Below are 20,967 nucleotides of genomic sequence, written 5' to 3' on the forward strand. Positions count from 1 at the left end.
ATGATTGCAGATGTAAAGTATTCTGTACTCAGTACTAATTACTATCAACTTGTGTTATTTTTGTCATAACAAATTGTAACTAATCTGGAAAGAAATTAATAAATAAAATTAGGAATAAAAAATGAATGCCAGAGTGCACTTAAAAAGCATCACAATAGAGCTTGCACATTGAAAAACAATTCCAAGGAAGGATCCCCCTTGACCCCCCTGAGGTCCTCATGTCCTCATAGAAAAGCCCCTACTTTTAATCAGCGGTGGATAAAGTACCTGAAAGTCATAGAGTAAAAGTACCCTGCAGATTTCTGACCAAAATATTACTTAAGAAGTTAAAATCACCTATTAGAATATCACTTGAGTAAAAAATCTGAAGTATCTTATATTTATATAATTAATATCAAAATTTAATTTTACCATATTAAATTAACTTAAGCACTGAAAATAAAAGGGAGGGTAAATGCTGTGAATAAATTTGCAAATAATCCGAAATTTTAAAATTATTAACTTTACTTCTTCTTAACAAATAAGTGGAATGTACGTTACACTTGAAAAAAATATTGTTTTATTTTTTTTAATTTATTTATAGATTTATGGATTTAAAGAACAAAATCCAGTTTTTCTCTCCCTCCCCCATTTTTTCCTTTGTTCGTCCATCCGTCCGTCCCTCATTCCCTCCTTCCATTTTGTATGAAGTTGCCTAAACATAAGGGGAATGTACAGGAGTAAACGTATACATTTTTATGTAGGAAATGTAGTGGAGTAAAACTGAAAGTTGACAAAAATAAAAAAAAACTCAAGTTAAGTACAAATACTCCACAAAAATACCCAGTTAAAGTACTGTAACATCGTGTAATTATCCTTCTTTGTTACATAACACCACTGCTTAAAATGAAGCATGTAAAAAGAAAATCCAACTGCATTAATTACTACACACACCAACATAAAGTCTGCAGATAGCGGTGTGAAATGCTTGAAAAAAAGCAGATATAAATATGCTGCGATGCAGAATACGAGCGATAAATCACAGTATCAGCCCGGGACTCAGCGGAGAGGCGGAACCAAAGTTCGCGCTGCAGTTTCCTTCAGAGCCTCCTTAACTTTAAGGACGGCGGAAGTGGTCTTAAATTTAAACAGCCATCACAGCAACAATAAGCGCGGACTTTCACTTTGCGGGCGGTCTGATGAACCAACAATTTACGAAAAAATAAGCTCAACTGTTACACGGGATTTCTTTAAGGTGAGAAATCCACTCTGATTTTTTGCACTATTTTACCCGCTGCACGCCGCGCGCCACTCTTTTCATCGCCGTCGATTTTGAGGCTGACTATTACCTGGAAAACAATCTGGTCCATAGTCGTAGCGATTGTACAAGGCCTTAAAATTCACCAAAGTGATTTTGATTCAGTTTCATTTAAGAAAAACAGCATTTGGGCTTTAGCGATTTTTAAAAATAATTTGCAATTGTCCAAACTTGAAAATATGCAGCCGAATAATAAGAAATGATTATATTTTGCATGTTATTGCTAGCCTCATATGCGCCTGTGTATCGCTGCGCCTTCCCGCCGTTGCAAGATTGTGATCCAGGAAGTAGACGCAGCCGTCCGAAAACCTATCGTTTTAATTTCGATTAAACTATAAAAATTCAGCAATCGCTTTCTAAATAATATTTAAAAATATGCACATATGTGTGCTATTTTACTCCGCAGACTAGGTTATTCATGCAGATGAACAATTTTATTTCTTCGCTCCGTTTTTTTTTCCGCCATAGAGGAGCAATGTTATTTTGCAGCCAGAAATGTGTTTTTGTTTCTCTGAAATGGAAAACATTTATAAGCTGTTATAAGTGGATCCGTGAAACATTTTACGTGTTTAAACCTCGGATACTGATAAAATGCACATTTTATAAACACAATCTAAATTAAGATTGTAATTATTGTGCTTTGTTATAAGTAATAAGTTTGTAACGTAAGTGCATTAGTGTATATGCTTAAGCACGTTAGAAACAGACACGATTTGGAAAAAAAGTATATTTTAACGTATTATTTCAGCAGCACTAAAACTTGCAATAAATATTTTTTGATTACAGGTTTATTATTTAATTTAACCCTTTTGTCTGTGAAACAATGCAAAAATGTGGAACAAACAAACAAAAAGAGAAAGAAAACATGCCCTTCAGTATATGTGAGAGCACAAGGTGACATCAGTAGGTGTTACCAAAACAAACATAAACAATACAATACACACACACATTTATAAGGCGCTTTTCAGGAAACTAAAAGACACTTTGCAAAAGTCAAGAAAGATCAAACAATAAAACACATTTAAATACATAAATAAAAATAAAATACACACATTATAATGTAATCAATCATCTAGTCAATATATGCCCCTGAATATAGAAACATTTTTCATTTTATCATTGCTTCGCCTTGCTATTATACAATGCACACACATATACGTGAGTGTGTAAGTAAAGTGTACTGTGGGATGCTCAGTGGCTCACCTGGTAGAGCGAGCGCCCCACGTACAAAAAGACTGTCCTGCCTGCAGCAGCAGCAAGTTGAGTGTTGATCAGGGGCCTTTAACTGCAGGTCATCCTCTCTCATTCCCCATTTTATGTGTAATTGATGCTAGGAAAAAAAAGGCAAACGCCAAAAAATAATCTTCAAAAGACAGTTGAATGTATACATCATCAATTTAATTTTTGATTGTGAATGTTTCATTTGCAGATACAACCCTAACAGAAGCAGTCCAAGCTGACGGCAGCAGGATGGAAGAAGAGATAAGGACGACTGAGTCGGAACAAGCAGACGTGGTGAGCAATGAGGCGGAGCCCAGTGCAGAAGTGCCCAACAACAGTCCCGTTAAAAGAGGAAGGGGGAGGCCAGCAAGCGCAAAGAAAGCGAAGGGGACAGACGAGCCGGTTTCCAACGGTGGGTCCACAGATCCTCCGAGGAGAAGAGGGCGTCCAAAGCTCCAAAAGAACACTGAGGAGCAGGGATCAGGAGAGGACGACGCTGCGCAGGAGTCGAAGGAACAGGCCAGTGATGAAGACGGTCAGACAACAGACCAGTCTCCGAAGAAAAGAGGCAGGCCAAGAAAGTCTGAAGCTAAAGACTTACCTAACGGTGGCGCCGATGCACCAAAAGGGAAAAGGGGTCGTCCAAAAGGATCCACGAAGCGCAAGTTAGAAAGTTCAGAGGATGACGGCAGTTCGGCAACACCTCAGAAACGAAGACGCTCTGTCAATAAGGTGGAGGGCAGCAGCGAGGGGGAAAATGGAACCCTAGTCTCAGGAAAAAAGAAGAGAGGTCGTCCCAGGAAGGTGCAGGATGAGAACGGTATCTCGAAGCCTCGTAGAGGGAGGGGAAGGCCAAGAAAAATTGTAGCGGAGGGGGATGGCGCCCAGGTAGTTAAGAGGGGAAGAGGCCGCCCCAAAGGCTCCTCAAACAAGAAACCCCGTGCATTAAAGCTGCACGTTAAGTTGGGCCGGCCTAAGAGAAGCAAGCCTGGAAAAGGGAAACGTGGTCGACCAAGACTTCAACCAGCCAAAAGAGGAAGACCCAGGAAGCACCCTCTGCCGTCACCCGAGGAGCTGAAAAAGCCACGAGTATGGAAGCCGCTGGGAAGGCCGAGGAAATACCCACGCCCTGATCCACCAGAGGGCGTTCCAGATGCCCCTCGCAGAAGCCGCGGTCGCCCTCGCAAGTCAGAGTCCAAGAAAGGCGCTCACTTACGCAAGAGTCTGTCGCCCTCTTCAGCGCTCGACCCCGACAACGCAGTCCCGAGAAAAAGAGGCCGCCCCCCAAGTGCTCAGAAAAGTGACACCGGCGCCCCGCGTAAAAGAGGCCGCCCTAAGGGTTCGGGCAACAAAAATAAAGGCGAAAAGCCGCTCGAAGGCGCACTCAACCATTCTGAGGTGGAGCAGGAAGGAGAGCTGGTAGAGGAGATGCAGCATGACGGAGAAGTGGTGGAAGAGGAGGTGGAGCAGGAGGAGCAGGTAGAAGAGGAAGTCGAGCAAGAGGAAGAAGAGGTGGAGCAAGTCACGTCCATCGAAAATACTGAAGAGTCCCTCATCGATCAGGATGCAAGCTATGAAGTTAGTAACCAGGCTTGATGAACCATCCCGGTCTGACCAAAAAGTTGCTGTAGTAGTTGCTGTTTAAATCATAGAATACAATCTTGTCGATGAGAACACGTTTTTAACATTTTGTCAGTCAGGTAGGCTAGATATTCAGCAGCTCTTCTGTTTTCCTGACTAACTTGTCCATCTTGTTTTATTGTGTTTTTCTTTTTTTTTTTATAAACTACTTTATTTCTGTCATTTGAGTAAGCAGTAGTACTAATAATCTTTTACTAGAACTGGCATGTAGAGTTTATTATTCTAGACTGATTGTTCCAGTTTTCATTTAGCTTTCAGATGTAGTGTTTGTCAGTTTAACTGTAACTGTAAAACGGTTGCTGGGGAATGACTTGGAAGGGGGGGGAAAAAAAGTCCAAAAAAAATGTTGAAAAGATGGAAAAATTGAAATTAAAAAAACAAAAAAAAAAAAAACAAAACAAAACAAAAAACTGCAATTTTAGAGAGCCGAAGTCTTGACGTCACATCCGGGCGAGCCTCTACTCCACTAGTTTCTGTAACTCAGTAAAGGTTGCAGTTATATACCGATTTCGAGGTATACTGTGGAATTAAAATTGAAGGTTATCATACCATTGCTTATCTACGGTATTGGAAAAAATGCAAATGGATGGAAAATCTCACCTTTATTAGTTATTTTCAAAAGGGAGACTTTTTACTCACTTTCATCAAGAAAAAATGTCTCAAGTTTCAATTATAGTAATAAAACTTTTAACTAAAAAAGCCCTTCTGTTTTCATTTCTCTTAAGGTAATCGTAAGTGATAGTGATAATTCTGATACCGCAATAATTTCCGAATTTAAAGTAATTTTTAATTGAGGTGTTTTGACCTTTTATTCAGTGTTGGGGAGTAACTCATTGCATCTAACAGTGTTCCCTAATTTCAGGGTTCAGACAAACGTAATGAAGATGGATGTGTCTCCACCGTGCAAAAATGAAGCCGAAATATCCCGGATATGGCCGCTGCCAACTTGCGCTGGTGACATCATTTTTTTTAAAATTTTGTGTGCGTCCCCTTTTATCATTCTGTGTCCAGTCTGTAAATTAAGACATTTTCGCGAGACCGCAGAGCAGGCAGAGCTCGTCTCGAGTTATTTTTTTCAAAGCAGAATAATTGATGTCAGAGATAATGAGATTGAGATTTTTTTCTTTTTTACGGTTAAGATTTACTATTAATGCACCTTTGTGTTCTGCTGCTCTGTCTGTGTCCAGAGCGCGCTCTGCTCTGCACTCCGAGATCATGGATTAATGCATAATTGAATTGCGAATATACTCCCAACAGTGCTTTTAATGAACGATCCAGCTCCAAAAATACATAATCAATGTGTGGCAGCAGTTTTTTTGTTCGTGGCGGGCCACCACAAATAAATGGGACTCTGACTGTTGTTAAAGCTGTAATTCGATCGCTGCTCAATTGGGAAAAATTGCATTGGTAAAAAAAAAAAAAAAAAGACTTTGAGCAAATAGATTTCTGCCAAAACTGAGTTACAAAATAAATGTAAGCAATGCAATTAAATGATTTACTGATCAAAATGTTGGTAATTATGAAAGGGTAACATCCGACAGTTATTTTGCTAAGAAGCTGATGTGGAAAATAACATTTATCATGCTGTGCTGCATTTCTTCACTGTGCAGAAATGCCTTTTTTTTGGTGTATTTCTGGACAACGTGGGTCAGCAAAGCCATTTGGACGCTCCCTGGTTTAAACTGATGTTTGTTTGCTTTTTTTAAAAAGAATTTTCAGCTATATTAGCCAGTTTTAAAACAATTTAAACATTTTTTTAAAAACGTAATCGAAAAAAAACCAAGTTACATTACTTTGATGAAGTAATTAAAAAAAAAATAGTTTTTGCATTTTTAACAGGATATCTAGTAATCTGTAACCTGCTTAATTTCAAAAGTAACCTTCCCAGTACTGCATGTTTTCGGCATATAACACGAGGTAGTTTGACCCAAGCACACGGGATTAGAATTTGGAGTTTTTTTGTTATGTTTTATTGATAACAAATTGTCGACGGCTGCTTTAAACAGGATACAGAATAAACCACAGCATTAAAACCACACATACTGGGGCGCCCAGTAGTTGAGTTGGTAGAGCGGGCGTCCCATGTACGGAGGCTGTTTCCTCGCCGCAGCGGCTGCACGTTCAACTCTGGCCTCAGTCTTTAGCTGCATGTCACCCCGTCTCTCTGCTTTCACTGTTACTCTGTCCTGTCAATTAAAGGCTTACACCCCCCCCCCCCCAAAAAATCTATTTAAAAAACCCTACCCACATTGTTGTCCTGTTGACTAAGGTTTGATTTTTAGTCTTTTGTGTTATTCCAAAACCTGGATGTTGTGATTTCACTTCGGCTCTCTAATGAGAATCTGTGAGGAGATCTTGAGGGCTTGTGAGAGAAAATACGTCTAAGTGATGTCACAGTTGTCTTTATGCCATTTCACAGTTTTATTATGTCTTTTTATTTTGCCTTAATTGCCAAAGCTTTGAATGTACCATCAGTTAGTCGAATGAGTTGTCCTGCTTTTCATACATTCCTCGACAGGACGTAAAGCTCGGTATCAAACATCTTCCCGCCACTCACAGTCGCCCAAAAGATTTCCTCCTCCACTTTTACTTTTTTTTAGTTTCAGCTGTCGCTATAGTTATTTCACTCGTTTCTCTTAATGTTTACATGTAGCTGTGAAGCCCTTTCATTTTTGTTTTTGTAACTTGGGACTGTCATGAGATTAAGTTCAAGTGATTGGATTGATTTCACAAACATTCATTTACTTGTTTTTTTGTTGTTTTTTTTTTTTTCCCAGCACCTTTTGTTAAACTTGTGTGACATGAATTATTCACCATTATTACTTATATTAACATCTCTCTAGGGTTTGGGTCAAACAATTGAAGTTTCTAAATGCCAAGTTGTGCTTCGGTGTGTCAAGTTATCAAAATCAGAATTCGATCCGGCATTGTGACGTCAAATCATTTTCAGTGGACATATTTGGATTTTGTGTGTTTTGAACAAGAAGTCAATAATTTGTGACATTTTGCTCTTGAAATAAAATGTTGATCTTGCTGTTTTATTTTCCAGCGTGGTGTGATGTTTGTATCAATGTACCTTTCTATTCCTGTTTGTTTACCTCCAGACAGTTTACATAACTTAATGATGTAGGCAAATATGTTGGCAGTATTATTTATTTGTTTATTTGTGTTTGTAGGTAGAAGCTCCACCCTCATCAGTCCTGTTTGATGACTTGACTTGATATGTGATGCACCTGAGTCAAAGACTGTGTGTTTTGACAGATGATCACTCCAAACTGGAAAACTTTGCAGCTCAATGTGCGTATATTGATTTAAAAAGAACATATTCTGCTAAATATTTCACAGGGAGCATCAGCATTATTTGTTAGTTGTGATGACCAACCCGAAACAACTGAGTTTGGTTTAATTTAGCTAATTTTACATTTTATTGTAGTATAGTATATATAGTTTATGCTATATGTACCTAGCTGTATAGTTTGTTAGTTCTTCCCCCACAAATATTCAAAATGTGCATTTGTTCCCCCTTACCACCACTGAAACCATGAAAGTAGCAAAAGAGTTTAATTTTGACAAATTCAAAGACATCTCACCATAAAGCAGGAAACTCTGTTTGATTTTTTTCTGCAAGAGGACCCCCCATGCAAACCTGCACTCGCTTATTCAACCATTAAGTTGCAAGCACTAACTGATTAAAAAAATGTGAGTGATTATTTTTTCAACTTAGAGCAGAAATTATTAAATCAAGGGTGCTCTCACACTGACACCCTTAATGCTAGTTCGAGAACACAAATAATTTAATTGAAAGCATGTATTATGAAATCACGAATACAAATTACTAGCCTGATTCAAGAACACAAATGATTAAATTGTGAGCACAAATGATTTGAAGCACACAAATAATTAAATCTTGAATGCAAACTATTGAAATGAAAGAACTATTAAATCAAGAACATGGTTTATTAAATCAAAAAGCGCATGTATTTAAAAGAAGAGAAATAATAATAAGAAATTATTAAATCGAAAGCACATACTATTAAATCGGGAGCACAAGTCATTAAATAAAAACACATCCTGCTATTGGGGGCACAAATTATTGGATCAAAAACACTATTGGGAGCACAAATTATTAAATCAAAGGCATACTTTTACACTGGAGCCACATATTATTTGATCAAAAGCTAAAGAGCACAAATTACTAATTCAAGACTTTAAATTATTAAATTGTGAGCCAAAATCATTAGACTACTTTGAAAAGACAAATTATTAAATCGGGAGCATAAGTTATGAAACTGATAGCTACTAATTCAAGATTACAAATCAGAGGTATTTTCTCCATGACACCTTCTGGCTCCCAGAATAAGAGCCTTGAAAAGACGACCAGACGTTTGTGAACGTTGTGACAAAAAGACTACAACCCGACGTCACATGGTGACGTTTTTCTGTCCGTGGGGGGAAAAAAAAGCAGAGTGACACCTCTTTCCTGTAACATACTCCCGGTGCACCAGGAACCTGCTGGTCTCACCTGTCAAGTTAGTTTGTGTTGTATCTGTGAGAAACACATTGAAATAGTGAGCTCGCTATTTTAAGACAAAGTTACGAGTTGTTTCGATGATGTGACCGGAGGAAAAACAGGTACGTCAGCCAGTAACGTTTAACATTTTTATCTGTTTGAGTGTGACAGTACTGGGTCGACTTTAAAAAGTCGCTGAACAAGTTTTAGCTTCAGCCTGAAACTACATTCCTCTGTGCTCGGTCTGAAGCAGGCCGGATTAGCTTTACCTACATGTGTATACAGTTAAAAAGCTTTGTGAAACCTTCACTCGTCAAAAAAAACAAAAAAAAACAAAACTCTGAACAACACAGCTGACAAACAAAATCTGTTTTTAAAGTGAAAAATCAGCTGACAGTTTAGACTGAATAACAGGCTGAAAGTGTTGCTCTCGCTGAAGAGTTTCGGTGTTAAGTTTTGCGTTATTTAGGCCTCATTCAAACTGAAAAATTAGACTGTAAAGTTAAGTTACTAAAGTAGACACCGAGGAGGAAATACAAAAGAAAATCGGGCATTTCCATGTTGCAATCCTCTTTTTTAAACATGTACAAATCTCTCCTGAAACCAGACTCAACACAGTGATTGAACAGAGCTTTCTTTCTGAGGGACTGAAAATATAAAATCTACTATTGAAAACCCCAAATCTCACTTAACTTTGAATTTACAACAAATCAAGCCATGTTTTATACCTGTATCTCACATTCACAACAACACATCACCTTCATTTGAAGGATATTTCAGCTGCTGTTAAAGTGGTAGGTGTATGTGTGTAATCGTCCCGTAGCAGACAGGCAAAGTCCACACTGTCTCATGTGTTTTCAGAGAGCTGGAATTCAGCCGTGTTTAAATAGCAAGTTACTCACTTTATGGCTGAAATGAATGTGTTTTCTGTTAATTATTGACCAGGTAGAATAATAAGAAGCTTATAAGAATAAGCTCTTTGATATTCAAAAGCACACGTGAATTTTAGATGTAGTAGTTTGCAGTGGTGGATGAAGTGCCTAAAAGCCATACTTGAAAGTACAGATATCTTACAAATGATGACTTTGGCAGAAGTTAAAATCACCTATTAGATAAATAGTTGAATAAAAGTCTTACAGTATCAGATATTTATTGTCACTTTTTCTTCCCTTCAATTTCTTCATTCATTCATCCGTCCATCCCCTCCTCCCTCCTTTCCTGTGTTGTAGAAACTAAGATGCATAAAGGGAATATATTAGAATAAAAGTATATATTTTAGTTAGGAATTGTAGTGGTGTAAAAATGAAAGCTGACAGGCAAATAAAACTCAAGTTAAGTGCAGATACTCCCAAAAAATGCTGAAGTACTGTAGAAAAAAAAGTATTATTACTTCATTACATTACACCACTGGGACTTTGTGCAGCAAGGCTGGTGTTAAAGCATTAATAGGGGAGTTTATGTCTGATTTAGTAAATAATCATTACTGAATTGTAAAATATTGTAAAAAAAAAAAAAAAAAAAAAAAAAAATTAAAGAGGCTAAATGTTCAACATACTGTTGACAACCTGGGGTGTCAGTTTTAGAGAAATGTTTTTGTTGGTATGTTAAACTTTTAAAGGTGTAGTAATGTCCTGTATGTAACATTTTTTATTGTCTTTGCAGTATTTTATGTCTGTGATTTGTGCCTATTGAATTTCTAAGAGCAGAGCCAAGACAAATCCTCCAAAATGTGGAATTGAATTGATCAATTACAAGCCAATAATTTAAGTTATGTTTCAAGCAAAAATGCCCTATTTAGCTCCTGTAGAGATTTTTTTAATAATGTCTTTTGTTATAGTTAACTGAATGTCTTTGGGTTTTAAACTTAACAAAACAAGCAGTTTAAAGATGTTGTATATACAAGATATAGATATCAACTGGTTAATTGTTGAAGGTAGTTGCATCCCTTTTCTGTTTTAAAGGGATTGCTCACCCCAGACAGAGTTTATGCAATATATTTGTGCAGCTGTTAGCTCTGTGTGAGTGTATGTCACAAAATGAGACAAATTCCACTCAAACATTGTATTTGTAACACACATTGTAAATATGCATCATCTGTGTCTTTGATTTAAGTCCCACCTAAACAAGTATGACAAATAAGAAATCCAGTGAGAGTGAATAACAACAACAACATTGTGTTAACAGAATGGCATCTTTTTACCACTTAATAAAGTCCAAATCATACACTTTAAAGGCAGAGTTCAGCCTAAAATCGAACCAACGTATTTTTCCTCTTACCTGTAGTGGTATTTATCAGTCTAGATAGTTCTGATGTGAGATGCATAGTTGTTGGACACACAGATGTCTGCTTTTTTCACCAATATATTAGGAACTAGATGGCACTCAGCATAAAAAAAAAAAACATTTTCAAGACTTAGTCGCAATGTCTCTCTTCAGAAATCATTACCTGCTATATGTACTCATTTACATTTACCTGGTGCATCCACTCATGGATGAGAGGCTCATGTTTAGGAGATGTAAACATTAATTCAGTTCACTGGTGCTAGGTGAGCTAGTAATAGATGCACGCTTCCCTCTGCACAGTGATAAAGCTGGTGTAGTTTGGTAGAGAGAAAATAGTTCCTACATGAAAACACCCACAACAAGGTTTGTAGATTATCCTGAGTAACCGGGTCATGATTTCTAGAAAGAGACATTGCTGGTGAGTTCTTAAAAAATTTTTTTTTTTTTTTTTTTTTTGCGCTTTAAGCACATAGACTGGAGTTGGTGGACCCACACAGCTGTCAAACAAGGCAGAAAAATCCACTTTTTGTTGAATTAAAACCTAAATTATCAGAAAAAAATGATCACTTGAACAAACATCAGGGTTTTAAGAACTACCTTAAATGATAGAAACTATCAGAAATGACAGAAATTTATTTGGAGGGTAATTTGAGTTTCTAGTTCAGCCTTCACTTACAACTTATCTCCTTAAAATAGCTGGACATAATGCTGATATATCCACAAGGTTGTTATTCAGTCTCACTGGATTTATAGTTTGTAATATTTGTTTTGATGTTAGGGGATCAGAGATTAAATACTTAAATTGAGGTCACAGGTGTAGAATATTTACAGCAATCTGACATACACTCAAACAGCCACAGACATGTTGTATACACTGCATAGCCTATGCAGAGTCAAGGCAAGCCATGCAAGGCAACACACCCATGACAAACAGTGAACTTTGATTTTTTTTTGTTAAGCTGGAGGCGCAGCAGGATGTTGTTTTAAACATGGTTGTAACTTTTATTCTCCCTCCCTCTCACACAGAAATCAACAAATGTGGCCCAAAATGACTTCGAGCAGCTGGAAAAAGCTTTGCTAACAGACTCTTGACATTGCTGTTATTGACTGAACAGAGAGATTTTAAAAATGTCTGGAGTAGGTGGTGTAATCACAGATTTACCTGAAGAGGTGGCACTTTCACCTGCAGAGCCTCAAATAGCAGGAAGTAAAAAGCCAGAAGAGAGCAACAGTGTCGAGGAAAGATGGGAGGACGGAGGAGATGATTCAAAGGAGGAGGAGGGGGAGGAGGAGGACGAGGAGGAAGTGACCAGCTCTGCTCATCTGGAGCCGAGCACTCTGCCGTGGCCTGGAGACAAAGACAAGAGGCCCCAGACGGCCACCGATGATGGAGTCCGGTCAGATAAAGGAGTCTCTGAGCCTGAAGAGAGAGACACAGGGATGAGCGGAGGAAGCCAGGACCTGTCAGAGCCGGCAGAGAGCGACAGAAAGAGCAAGTGGAGGGAGAGCATGCCTGAAGGCGAGAAGTGGAGGGATGATGAGATCGAGGTGCAGCGGGAAGGTAAAGAGGATGGCTCACTGGCAGATGATGAAGAGGAGGAGGAGGAGGAGGAAGAAGAAGAAGAGTCGAAATGGATCTCAGAGAAAGCTGCTCTGGGTTTCACTCCACGAGTCACGATTGTGCGTCCGACAAGCAAAGAGATTCCAGATGAGAGCAAGCTGTTCATAGATGGAGACGACGAGAAGGAGCCGCAGACGGAGCCTGACTCGGCAGCACAGTTTTATCCAGAGTGGACAGAACAGGACGACAAATACTGTGAGTACTAGACTTTACTGCGTCTGGGCTCATGTTGAAAAAAAGTTGTTCTTCTGAGTGTTAACTTAACTGTGAGTGTAGGAGTAAGATTTTAAGAGTCAAAACATGACATCTTATGTTTGCCTTGAGCAGGAGCAGCCAGTCAGAGACAGATTGACCCATTATCTGCACATTGTCCCAAAAGAATCCCTAAAATTGTGATTGTGATGTTATTCTAGATATTCTTATTCTCTTATTGTATGCCCTTGCTGGTGGTAGTCGAGGCCAGAGGGATTTTGTTTTTTCAAGTTGTGTGTTCGTCTGGCCATCCATCCCATTCCAGTGAACATAATATCTCAAGAACGCCTCGAGGGAATTTCTTGAACTGATAAGATTTTGGTGATGATAGGTTGTTGTTGTGTTGGTTTATTCATTAGGATAAACCCTTAAGATGAACCATCATGTTTTCGATATACATACAAATAAAATGAATAACAAGAAACAAAACAAAGACTTTAACGAAAGGAAAAGAAAATACAAAAATCAAGAATTCAACAGACACTGCAACAATCAACTCAAAATAATCAGAGAGAAGAGTAAATGTACACAACGCCTTGATGGCCACATGTTTGACCAGCGAAATATGATAGATACAGTCACAAGTCACATGTCACTATGGGGCTGTCTCTTAAAAATCAGAGATTCAAATCAGCAGTCGAAGGCCCCAGTTGATCTGATTTATGTTGTTTTGCTACTTAGTGCTGTGGGGGGGATGTTTGGGTTCCCAGCCTTTGCTGTGGAGTGAGTGCTCTTGACTTTCATGCTTCTCTTTGGTAGAGGCTTCAGCGGACGCGATGCAGCAGCACAGGGGAAGAGAAATTAGAAATATTACACTATCGTACCAGCGACTCAAAATAATTGCATTTTGAGAGAAATTATCGGATGCCTGTCACAATTACGAGAACGAATAGGTTAAATTTATAACCTCAAAGGACCATCATTGGTCTCATTTGGATACCGACGATGCTCCTTTGAGGTTATAAATTTAAGGTCGAGGTCACTTTGACATCATCAGTCTCATTCTTGTGAATACAATATCTCAATAAGGTCTGAGAGGAATTTCCTCAAATTTGCCAAAACGTCCACTTGACCTCATGTTTGTAAGATTCTCATGAACGCAAACCTGGAAGGCTTTATGGGAATCTCTTCAAATTTGGCACAAACGTCCACTTGGACTCAAGAATGAGTGTGAATAAATGAGAATGAATAAAATCTGGTGATTAAAGGTCACTGTACTATACAAAACATGTTTTTGGCCATAAGTCAAGAATTCCTAACTTAAATATGACAAAATTGCAAACAAATATCTAATAGGATAGAATGATAAAGTGATGACATTATGTATCCAAAAATTTTAAAGGTCTTCACTTCACTGTGATATCATAATGCTCTGCAAAAACATTTTTCTTTGCAGTAACATTTGAAACATTGTCAGCTGTCATGGCTACATTTGAGTCTCGACAGAATTGGATGTAAACTGTAAGTGCACTTTGACTGGTTTACGGAGGCATACAACTGGCAGGCTGTAATTCTAGTTTGGGGTTTTTATTAGTGGGACAGTAGAGAGATGAGGGCAGAGAGATAAAGGAGTGACAAAGGTCTCTGTTTGGACTCAAACCAGGGCGTTGTGGCTCATGATTGGCGCCTTAAACCACGCGGCCCACCCAAGCATCAGATTTCTTAATCTAATAATCCGTCTTTACTAACTGTTTAGTCATTTCTTGGCCAAATATCCTATTTTAACGGCTTTTAGATCAAATTAAGGCCAGATTAAGTAAGATTATCATTAAGACAGATGCTCATAAACTACTCTGTCATTGTGGTTCAAATCCTGTTTTATTCTTTTTGAGAGGAAGAGAGGAACATAATCTCCTTGTCTCCAAATGTGTGTTCGCTGTGCTGTGGATTTTAAATCATTTTGTGCATGCAGCCTGGCGCAGATATGATTTTGAGTATTTTCCTAGAAGGAAGGGGTTTTAAATTAAGAACTTTAATTCGATTAACTGGTCACATCAGATTGCTGTGTTTGTTCTTGCAAAGGCAGTTTAATCTATTTTTCTGAAGCACATTTTCACTCGGGAAGTAAGTGATTCATTGCGTTATGATCTCTTTTCTCCTTAATCAGATGTAATTACATGTCTTGAGATGACTCGTGCTGTGATTACCGTCTCATCCTCTTTGTCTCGCTGTCACTGTGCTGTCCCAATAAGGACAGAAATGAGTGACTTCGTATTGAAATGATTTTTTTCCCTCAGACTTGTGTGAGCATCTGTGTAGTGAAAAACTAAGGCTGGCTCTGGCGACGGCGGCCGCTGCCATCCTTTTCCCTCTCCTGGTGTGGGGAGGTTACGCCCTCCTTCCTTTTGAATCCCCGATGCTGCAGAGCACCCCCCTCAGGGTGGTGTATACTCTACGCTGCTCCTTCTTCGCCACCATCCCCATCCTGCTCGGTGAGACCTCGTGTGTTTATCAGACATTGAAACAAACGCTTAAAATAATCCACAACAAACACTGTAAGCACTACCACATAAAAACTTCCCACAGAATATAACCTGCTAATACAGACGCTCGTCTCCCTGCAGGTGTGGTGGTGCAGGGCGTGGCCCGGCTGCGCTACAGCTCCCTGAAGCCCCTGTACCAGAGTAAAGGGGTGAACACAGAGGTGGCGGTGCACTGGCACTACATCAACGAATCACTGGCCCTCTTCCTCTTCTACTTCCTTCAGCTTGCTGTCATGGCAACCTACATCAGCCAGGACCTGGTCAAACTGGTGCCGCTGCTCACCATCATCTTTGTTTTTGGCAGGTATGTGTAATAGCTGTCACACTTTAAATGTTTAGTATCAAGATCAGGGATGAGTGAAGGTGAACATTATTGTGAATTGTATTTTGGTTATATGTCTGATAAACTAATCATACTTTAATAATGCAGTTTATGGTAATAATAACAACAACAACAACAACAGATAGGACTTATATAGTGCTTTTCTAAGTGCTCAGATGCTTTACATGAAATGCAAAAAGAAAACAAATGCAATTACAAAATAAGGTGTAAAGACACTTACATTAAACAGCAGAACAAATACAAAACAGAATTTCGAGGATGTGGCAGTTCAGATTTGGGGAGGCAGGTTTTGTAGGCGTTTTGAAAAGGTGGGTTTTGAGTTTTTTAGTGTTTTACAAATTCTGGGCATAGGAGCGACTTTTCCAGTGTAACAGGGCTCGTCACTTGCAGTGACCATACTTCCCAGACTTTTCAGGTGAAATGAAAACAATAAATTACATCAGTGCTAAGTTGGTGCTTTAAGATAAATGCTAACATCAGCATGCTAACTTGCTCACAACAATAACAACATGTTGAGCATGACAATGTTCAGCATCTTAGTTTAGTGCATTAGCATGCTAACTTTTGTTAAAGCACGACTGAGGCTGATGGGAATGTCGATAGTTTTGTCACAAACCAGAATAGTTGACAAAAATTGCATTTTGTTATAATGATGCAAAGCCTCAGTGAGCCAGAGTTTTTATTTCCCTTAATGTGATGATATTTGACTATCTAAAGGTTTTTAGTGTTTCCTCCCTGCCCTGACTGAGTTGCCGTTTGATGCCTTAATCAGTTTTGTTTTTGGTTGCACTTTGGCTTAAACAACCTCTGAAGGAAATGTACTGTAAGTCTTCAGATCATTGAAACAGCTGTCTAGCTTGTGAAATCCTCCTGTAAACGCTGGCTTACTTTGATGTGGTTAAAACAGGCCAATGAATGTCAGCGATGGATACAATGTTGTTTCCTGCAGACTGCTCACGCTGAGTTTGTCAGTCAAATGAATGAGTCACTTAACTTGCCTGGCTGCATATTTGCTTTCTAACTGGTAAAGGAATGTATTTTTGTATTTTTAGTTGTTCATTTATAATGAACTTGGTAACACAATACACAGTAAAACCACACAACTGATCAGAGAGGATGAGAAAAATCCCCAGTTTACCCATACTATCTTAACATCTCACTGTGTGGGGGAGTTATAGCTACTTCCTGTTCTAACTTTCTATGCATGGCTACAGATCAAAGTTTCACAGTGCTAACGGACAGATGCAGCAGTCATTTTGAATACAGCCACCTTTTCCGCTTCCGCATAAACTGGTTAAACTGGGGATGTATTTTCAACCTGACAGCTCATAGGGTTACATGGCCAAGCATTTTTCAAATTTATTCTTTTCCAGTTTGTAGTTACACAGGATTATATTTAAGCAATATCACACGAGGGGGAATGATGTTGTACTGTATATTATAACGCAGATAATCACAACCGTGATGATATTATTTCTCCGGTCTAAGGCTCAGTACTCAGTCCCAACAGACAGCCCTTTTCTAACGGGGAACAGTATTAAAAATTAAACTTATTTATGCTCTCCACAAAGCCAGACTCCATTGATAAATACAGTAATTTTACCTCGCTGAACACATGAGCTGCCTTGATCAGTGAATTAGTTTGTGTTATTCTGTGACTTTGGTGTTTTAAAGGGATAGCTCAAATTCATCAAAGTAATTGACCTACAAATGATCATTCAGGGGGTGATGAATTGATAAACTTCTACAACCTAAGTATTGAGGTATTAATATTGGTCAGAACTTGTCTTGAAATCCTTGTTTCCAAGCTAAAACTTAAATTAAGTGTTTTTTTCAGGAATAAATTCTGTTTCTCCCTCCAGGCAAGGAAACACTTGATGTCTGCAACTTTTTTTTACCTTTATTGGACTGCGGTGATCTGCTCTTTATGAATGCATTGACCGGTGCCTAAAGAAGTCGTTTACCATTGTGCTTTACGTTTTATTACTGGCTGTGGAAATTGTGAACATCACTTAACACTGTATGTTACTGCTAAATGGCTTTCTCTGTCCATCAGCAGGTTTTCACATTGGTTGGTTTTCATATATAAAAGTCTGCTTGGGCTGATTCCTTATTTTCTTTGTACGTACACATGAAAAAGCCAACACGGCCTGCGCTCTCACAATAATTTCTTGATGTTGGTACTGAAAGCTTTTAAATATGCTGTCCACTCTTCTTGGAATAACTTGCAGAAGAACCTGACATTGTCTGAGCTGATTACTATGGGGGAATTTAGGACATTTTTTCGAGATTGTTAAATTGGTACTCTTGGTCAGTACCACATACTTAAGAATTTTATTTAGGTATATACATTGCCAATCAGGTACCAAAACCATCTCTGATACTGACTCAAAAACAGTGTTTGTCATATTGCTTTAAACAAAAACACACTTTTAAAAAAAATTTTAACAAAAAGTTATTAATCCGTAAACCTTTCTCAATTGAATCCCATCCCTCAGACCTCTTTGAATGAGTGGACAGAAGCCAGTAGAGTAATGAAACCATAGAAATGTATGGGAAAAATTAAATAAAATGATGCGAATAATGCATACATGTTGTACAAACCATAAAGTAAAACTTATTTTCAGGTTTCACAGAACACACAAAGAAGTATCTATTAATGTGTTAATCTAGATCCTTTGAGTCTTCGAGAATTTGACACACAAACTGATGAAAAGCATGAAGAAGCTGATGTGAGAGAGGATGTCTGGACTGATGGGGGTTGCGATCAGATCTTTTTCTCATTATTTATCCAAATCAAGCTGATTATAAATCTACGTCAGACAGAAATAATGGAGTACATTTTAATAATTTGTGTGATTTTCTGTGCTGCAGGCTGATCTACTGGCTCTGCCTCTCGCTGGGCAGCAGCATCAGGGGCCTCGGCTTTGGCTTCTCCTTCTTCCCCATACTGGTCATGCTGGGGACCAACCTGTACTTCGTCTGCTCATCAGTCGGACAAGGGGCAATTTTTGACGTGGAACCTCCCACGACAGCTCCTCCTCCCAGGCAGCGCTTTTGGGGTTAAAGGCCGATGTCCAAAAAGCTGGTGAGGAGCTCAGAGACGAACAACTGCAAAACATTTTTTTTACAATCATGACACAACACTAAGACAGACAGCGAGGCTCGTTCGTTTGGTTTCCTTTAACGTTATAATCCTTCAAATTTCCATCCTAGTTGATTTGGTGACACCTGTGGTAGCCATGGTAACAGCAAATGCAGTTTAATACCTAGGCAAACTCCTTCAGCAGCTTTTCGTAGATCTAAATTAATAATGTAAAAAAAAAACCCAAAACAACAAAAAAAAAACACTATGGCAAATACTTTGCATTCCCTGTGACTGTGTCACAATAAAAGCTACGCATGATTCTCCAGATGAGCGCTTTTAATTTGAAACAGCAGTCGGAATTGTTCAGTTTGCATCTGCAGTTGAAACAGCGACACTTTTATCAATGACATGAAATTATATTGGATTAAACAGATGCATAATTTCCCGTGAATCCCTTTTGTTTATGAAGACAATCAGGAATGGCGGCCTCTGTCACCACAAAAATAAATAATACCAGAAGTTAGGATTTCATGAAGATCCTTAAGGATTATATCTTTAAATGTTCGATAATTTCTTTGGCCTTTGTTTACAAAAAATCTAAACATGAAGCAGGTTGTGGGTTGACTTGTAAGTTGAATCTTTGTATACATAAATGAAGAAATGCAACAACATTTACATGCTAGTTAAGAGAAGAAAAAGAAGAAAAAGTTTACATACAACAAAAAGTCTTCATGTGCATGCAAATTTTTTTAAAAAAGAGGTAGTCTGAAGAAGGGCTCTTTTTACAGTTTGTTTACAGTTTCTTCCAGATCTTTAAACATTACAAATCTTCCTTATCTTGGCTGATAAAATCAGGTTCGTGAGCGAGAAGAGTTTACGTGTGAAGCATCCAGTGTTAATATGTGATGCAATAAAATGAGACATAAAAGTAAGACATGAAAGTTGAAAAGTGTCAGTTTGTATGACAGATTAAAGTCAGTCGAATATCAAAATTAAACTTGAGAGCACTGTTTTGAATACATGATTTATTAAGTTGTTTTAGGAATTTCCTATTTTTATTTTGTTGTCATGCATCTGGCACTAATGGTAATCTTTAAACTTTATATTTATACTTGAGGCTGTTAAATGCATCTTTGTTTTACTGATCAAAAGCTTTTCTTTTGTTTATAGCATCATGAGCTGTTGGTCTGTTTTTGGATAGTCTACTTTCTTTCCTTCGAAGGAGCATTTTTCAGTGTATGAGTGAAATACTAAACCAATATTTGGGACTTTGAATGAGTTCAATAAAGCAACAACAAATATGATAATCAACATTGTGCAGCAGCTGATGATTCAAATCCAAATCATTGACGAACAAGTTACTTTTCGCAGATCATCTCTCAGATAAAAACACAAAATTGTTATAATTAAAGTTATTAATAAAGTTAGAATTAAGTTGATGTGTTGATGAGTCATGAGGCAAGTTTCAACAAGATCAAATAGTCAGGGTCCAAATTCAAAACCTTAAAATGCAGTTAGTCTTGAACAACAAATGTGAGCAAACTGCGGAGGTGAAGAAACTGCTATGTCGAGGAAAAACTGAAAAAAATTAATCAGTCAACGGTGCTATCTGTTGTCATTTCCTAAAGTTTAAGTTTTGGAGAAACATGAAATGTGGCGAAATCCCACACCATTAACCTTTTACAATCCATGGTTTAACTACTGGTGAGACAAAAAGTAACATTATCATTAAAATTGAATATATGAATAAACAGATTAGACTCATCTTTTAGATTATTGTAGTTATTTACAAAACACAACAACACAAAAACCAACATGTGATGAAAAAAGTGGAGGTCGTATGAAGATGAAATCTTTAAAAATGGTGTCTCCAAACTTTTGACACGGCCTGAAAACATCTTAAACTTTTAAAAACTTTACCTCCAAATTCACTGCGACTGTCTGACAGTGACTCCAATAACATGCACTATATTCAGCTCAACATTTTATTACATACCACATTAATACCTTTGTTAAAAATTTAAGACATAGTAAAATACTAATTAAAAAAAAACTTTTTAAGACATGACACTGCAGTTTTTATTGCATGCTGTGTTACAGTGCTGTGAACCACCATACTAAGATGTTTCTGTGACATTTGTTATCCTGTTCTCTTCTTTAACTTTTTAATAAATGAAATATTACATTATATGACATACTATACTATGATTTTTTAAAAGCATTTTATG

At 38.0% G+C, this 20,967-nt stretch overlaps 2 protein-coding genes across 2 annotated transcripts; both read left to right on the forward strand.

Annotated features, from left to right (window-relative positions):
* The first annotated feature begins 1,110 nt into the window (after positions 1-1,110).
* Positions 1,111-5,904, forward strand: LOC121958221 (chromosomal protein D1-like). The gene is made up of 3 exons (XM_042507092.1): positions 1,111-1,234; positions 2,727-4,096; positions 5,022-5,904. The coding sequence occupies exons 2-3, from the start codon at positions 2,768-2,770 to the stop codon at positions 5,070-5,072; spliced, it is 1,380 nt and encodes a 459-aa protein (XP_042363026.1). The 5' UTR covers positions 1,111-1,234; positions 2,727-2,767; the 3' UTR covers positions 5,073-5,904.
* A 2,724-nt stretch (positions 5,905-8,628) lies between these two features.
* On the forward strand, positions 8,629-20,932 carry tmem79a (transmembrane protein 79a). The gene is made up of 5 exons (XM_042507172.1): positions 8,629-8,791; positions 11,979-12,768; positions 15,063-15,257; positions 15,390-15,612; positions 18,526-20,932. The coding sequence occupies exons 2-5, from the start codon at positions 12,081-12,083 to the stop codon at positions 18,716-18,718; spliced, it is 1,299 nt and encodes a 432-aa protein (XP_042363106.1). The 5' UTR covers positions 8,629-8,791; positions 11,979-12,080; the 3' UTR covers positions 18,719-20,932.
* Positions 20,933-20,967: the final 35 nt, after the last annotated feature.

This window comes from Plectropomus leopardus, chromosome 18 (genome assembly GCF_008729295.1).
Source record: "Plectropomus leopardus isolate mb chromosome 18, YSFRI_Pleo_2.0, whole genome shotgun sequence".
Lineage (NCBI taxonomy): Eukaryota > Metazoa > Chordata > Actinopteri > Perciformes > Serranidae > Plectropomus > Plectropomus leopardus.

Bases quoted from the DNA above. Each gene is read 5' to 3' on its own strand.
- LOC121958221 (XM_042507092.1), top strand. From the start codon at position 2,768: ATGGAAGAAGAGATAAGGACGACTGAGTCGGAACAAGCAGACGTGGTG. The intron at 4,097-5,021 runs GTTAGTAACCAG...CCCTAATTTCAG, and splicing joins ATCAGGATGCAAGCTATGAA to GGTTCAGACAAACGTAATGA.
- tmem79a (XM_042507172.1), top strand. From the start codon at position 12,081: ATGTCTGGAGTAGGTGGTGTAATCACAGATTTACCTGAAGAGGTGGCA. The intron at 12,769-15,062 runs GTGAGTACTAGA...TTTTTCCCTCAG, and splicing joins AGAACAGGACGACAAATACT to ACTTGTGTGAGCATCTGTGT. The intron at 15,613-18,525 runs GTATGTGTAATA...TCTGTGCTGCAG, and splicing joins ATCATCTTTGTTTTTGGCAG to GCTGATCTACTGGCTCTGCC.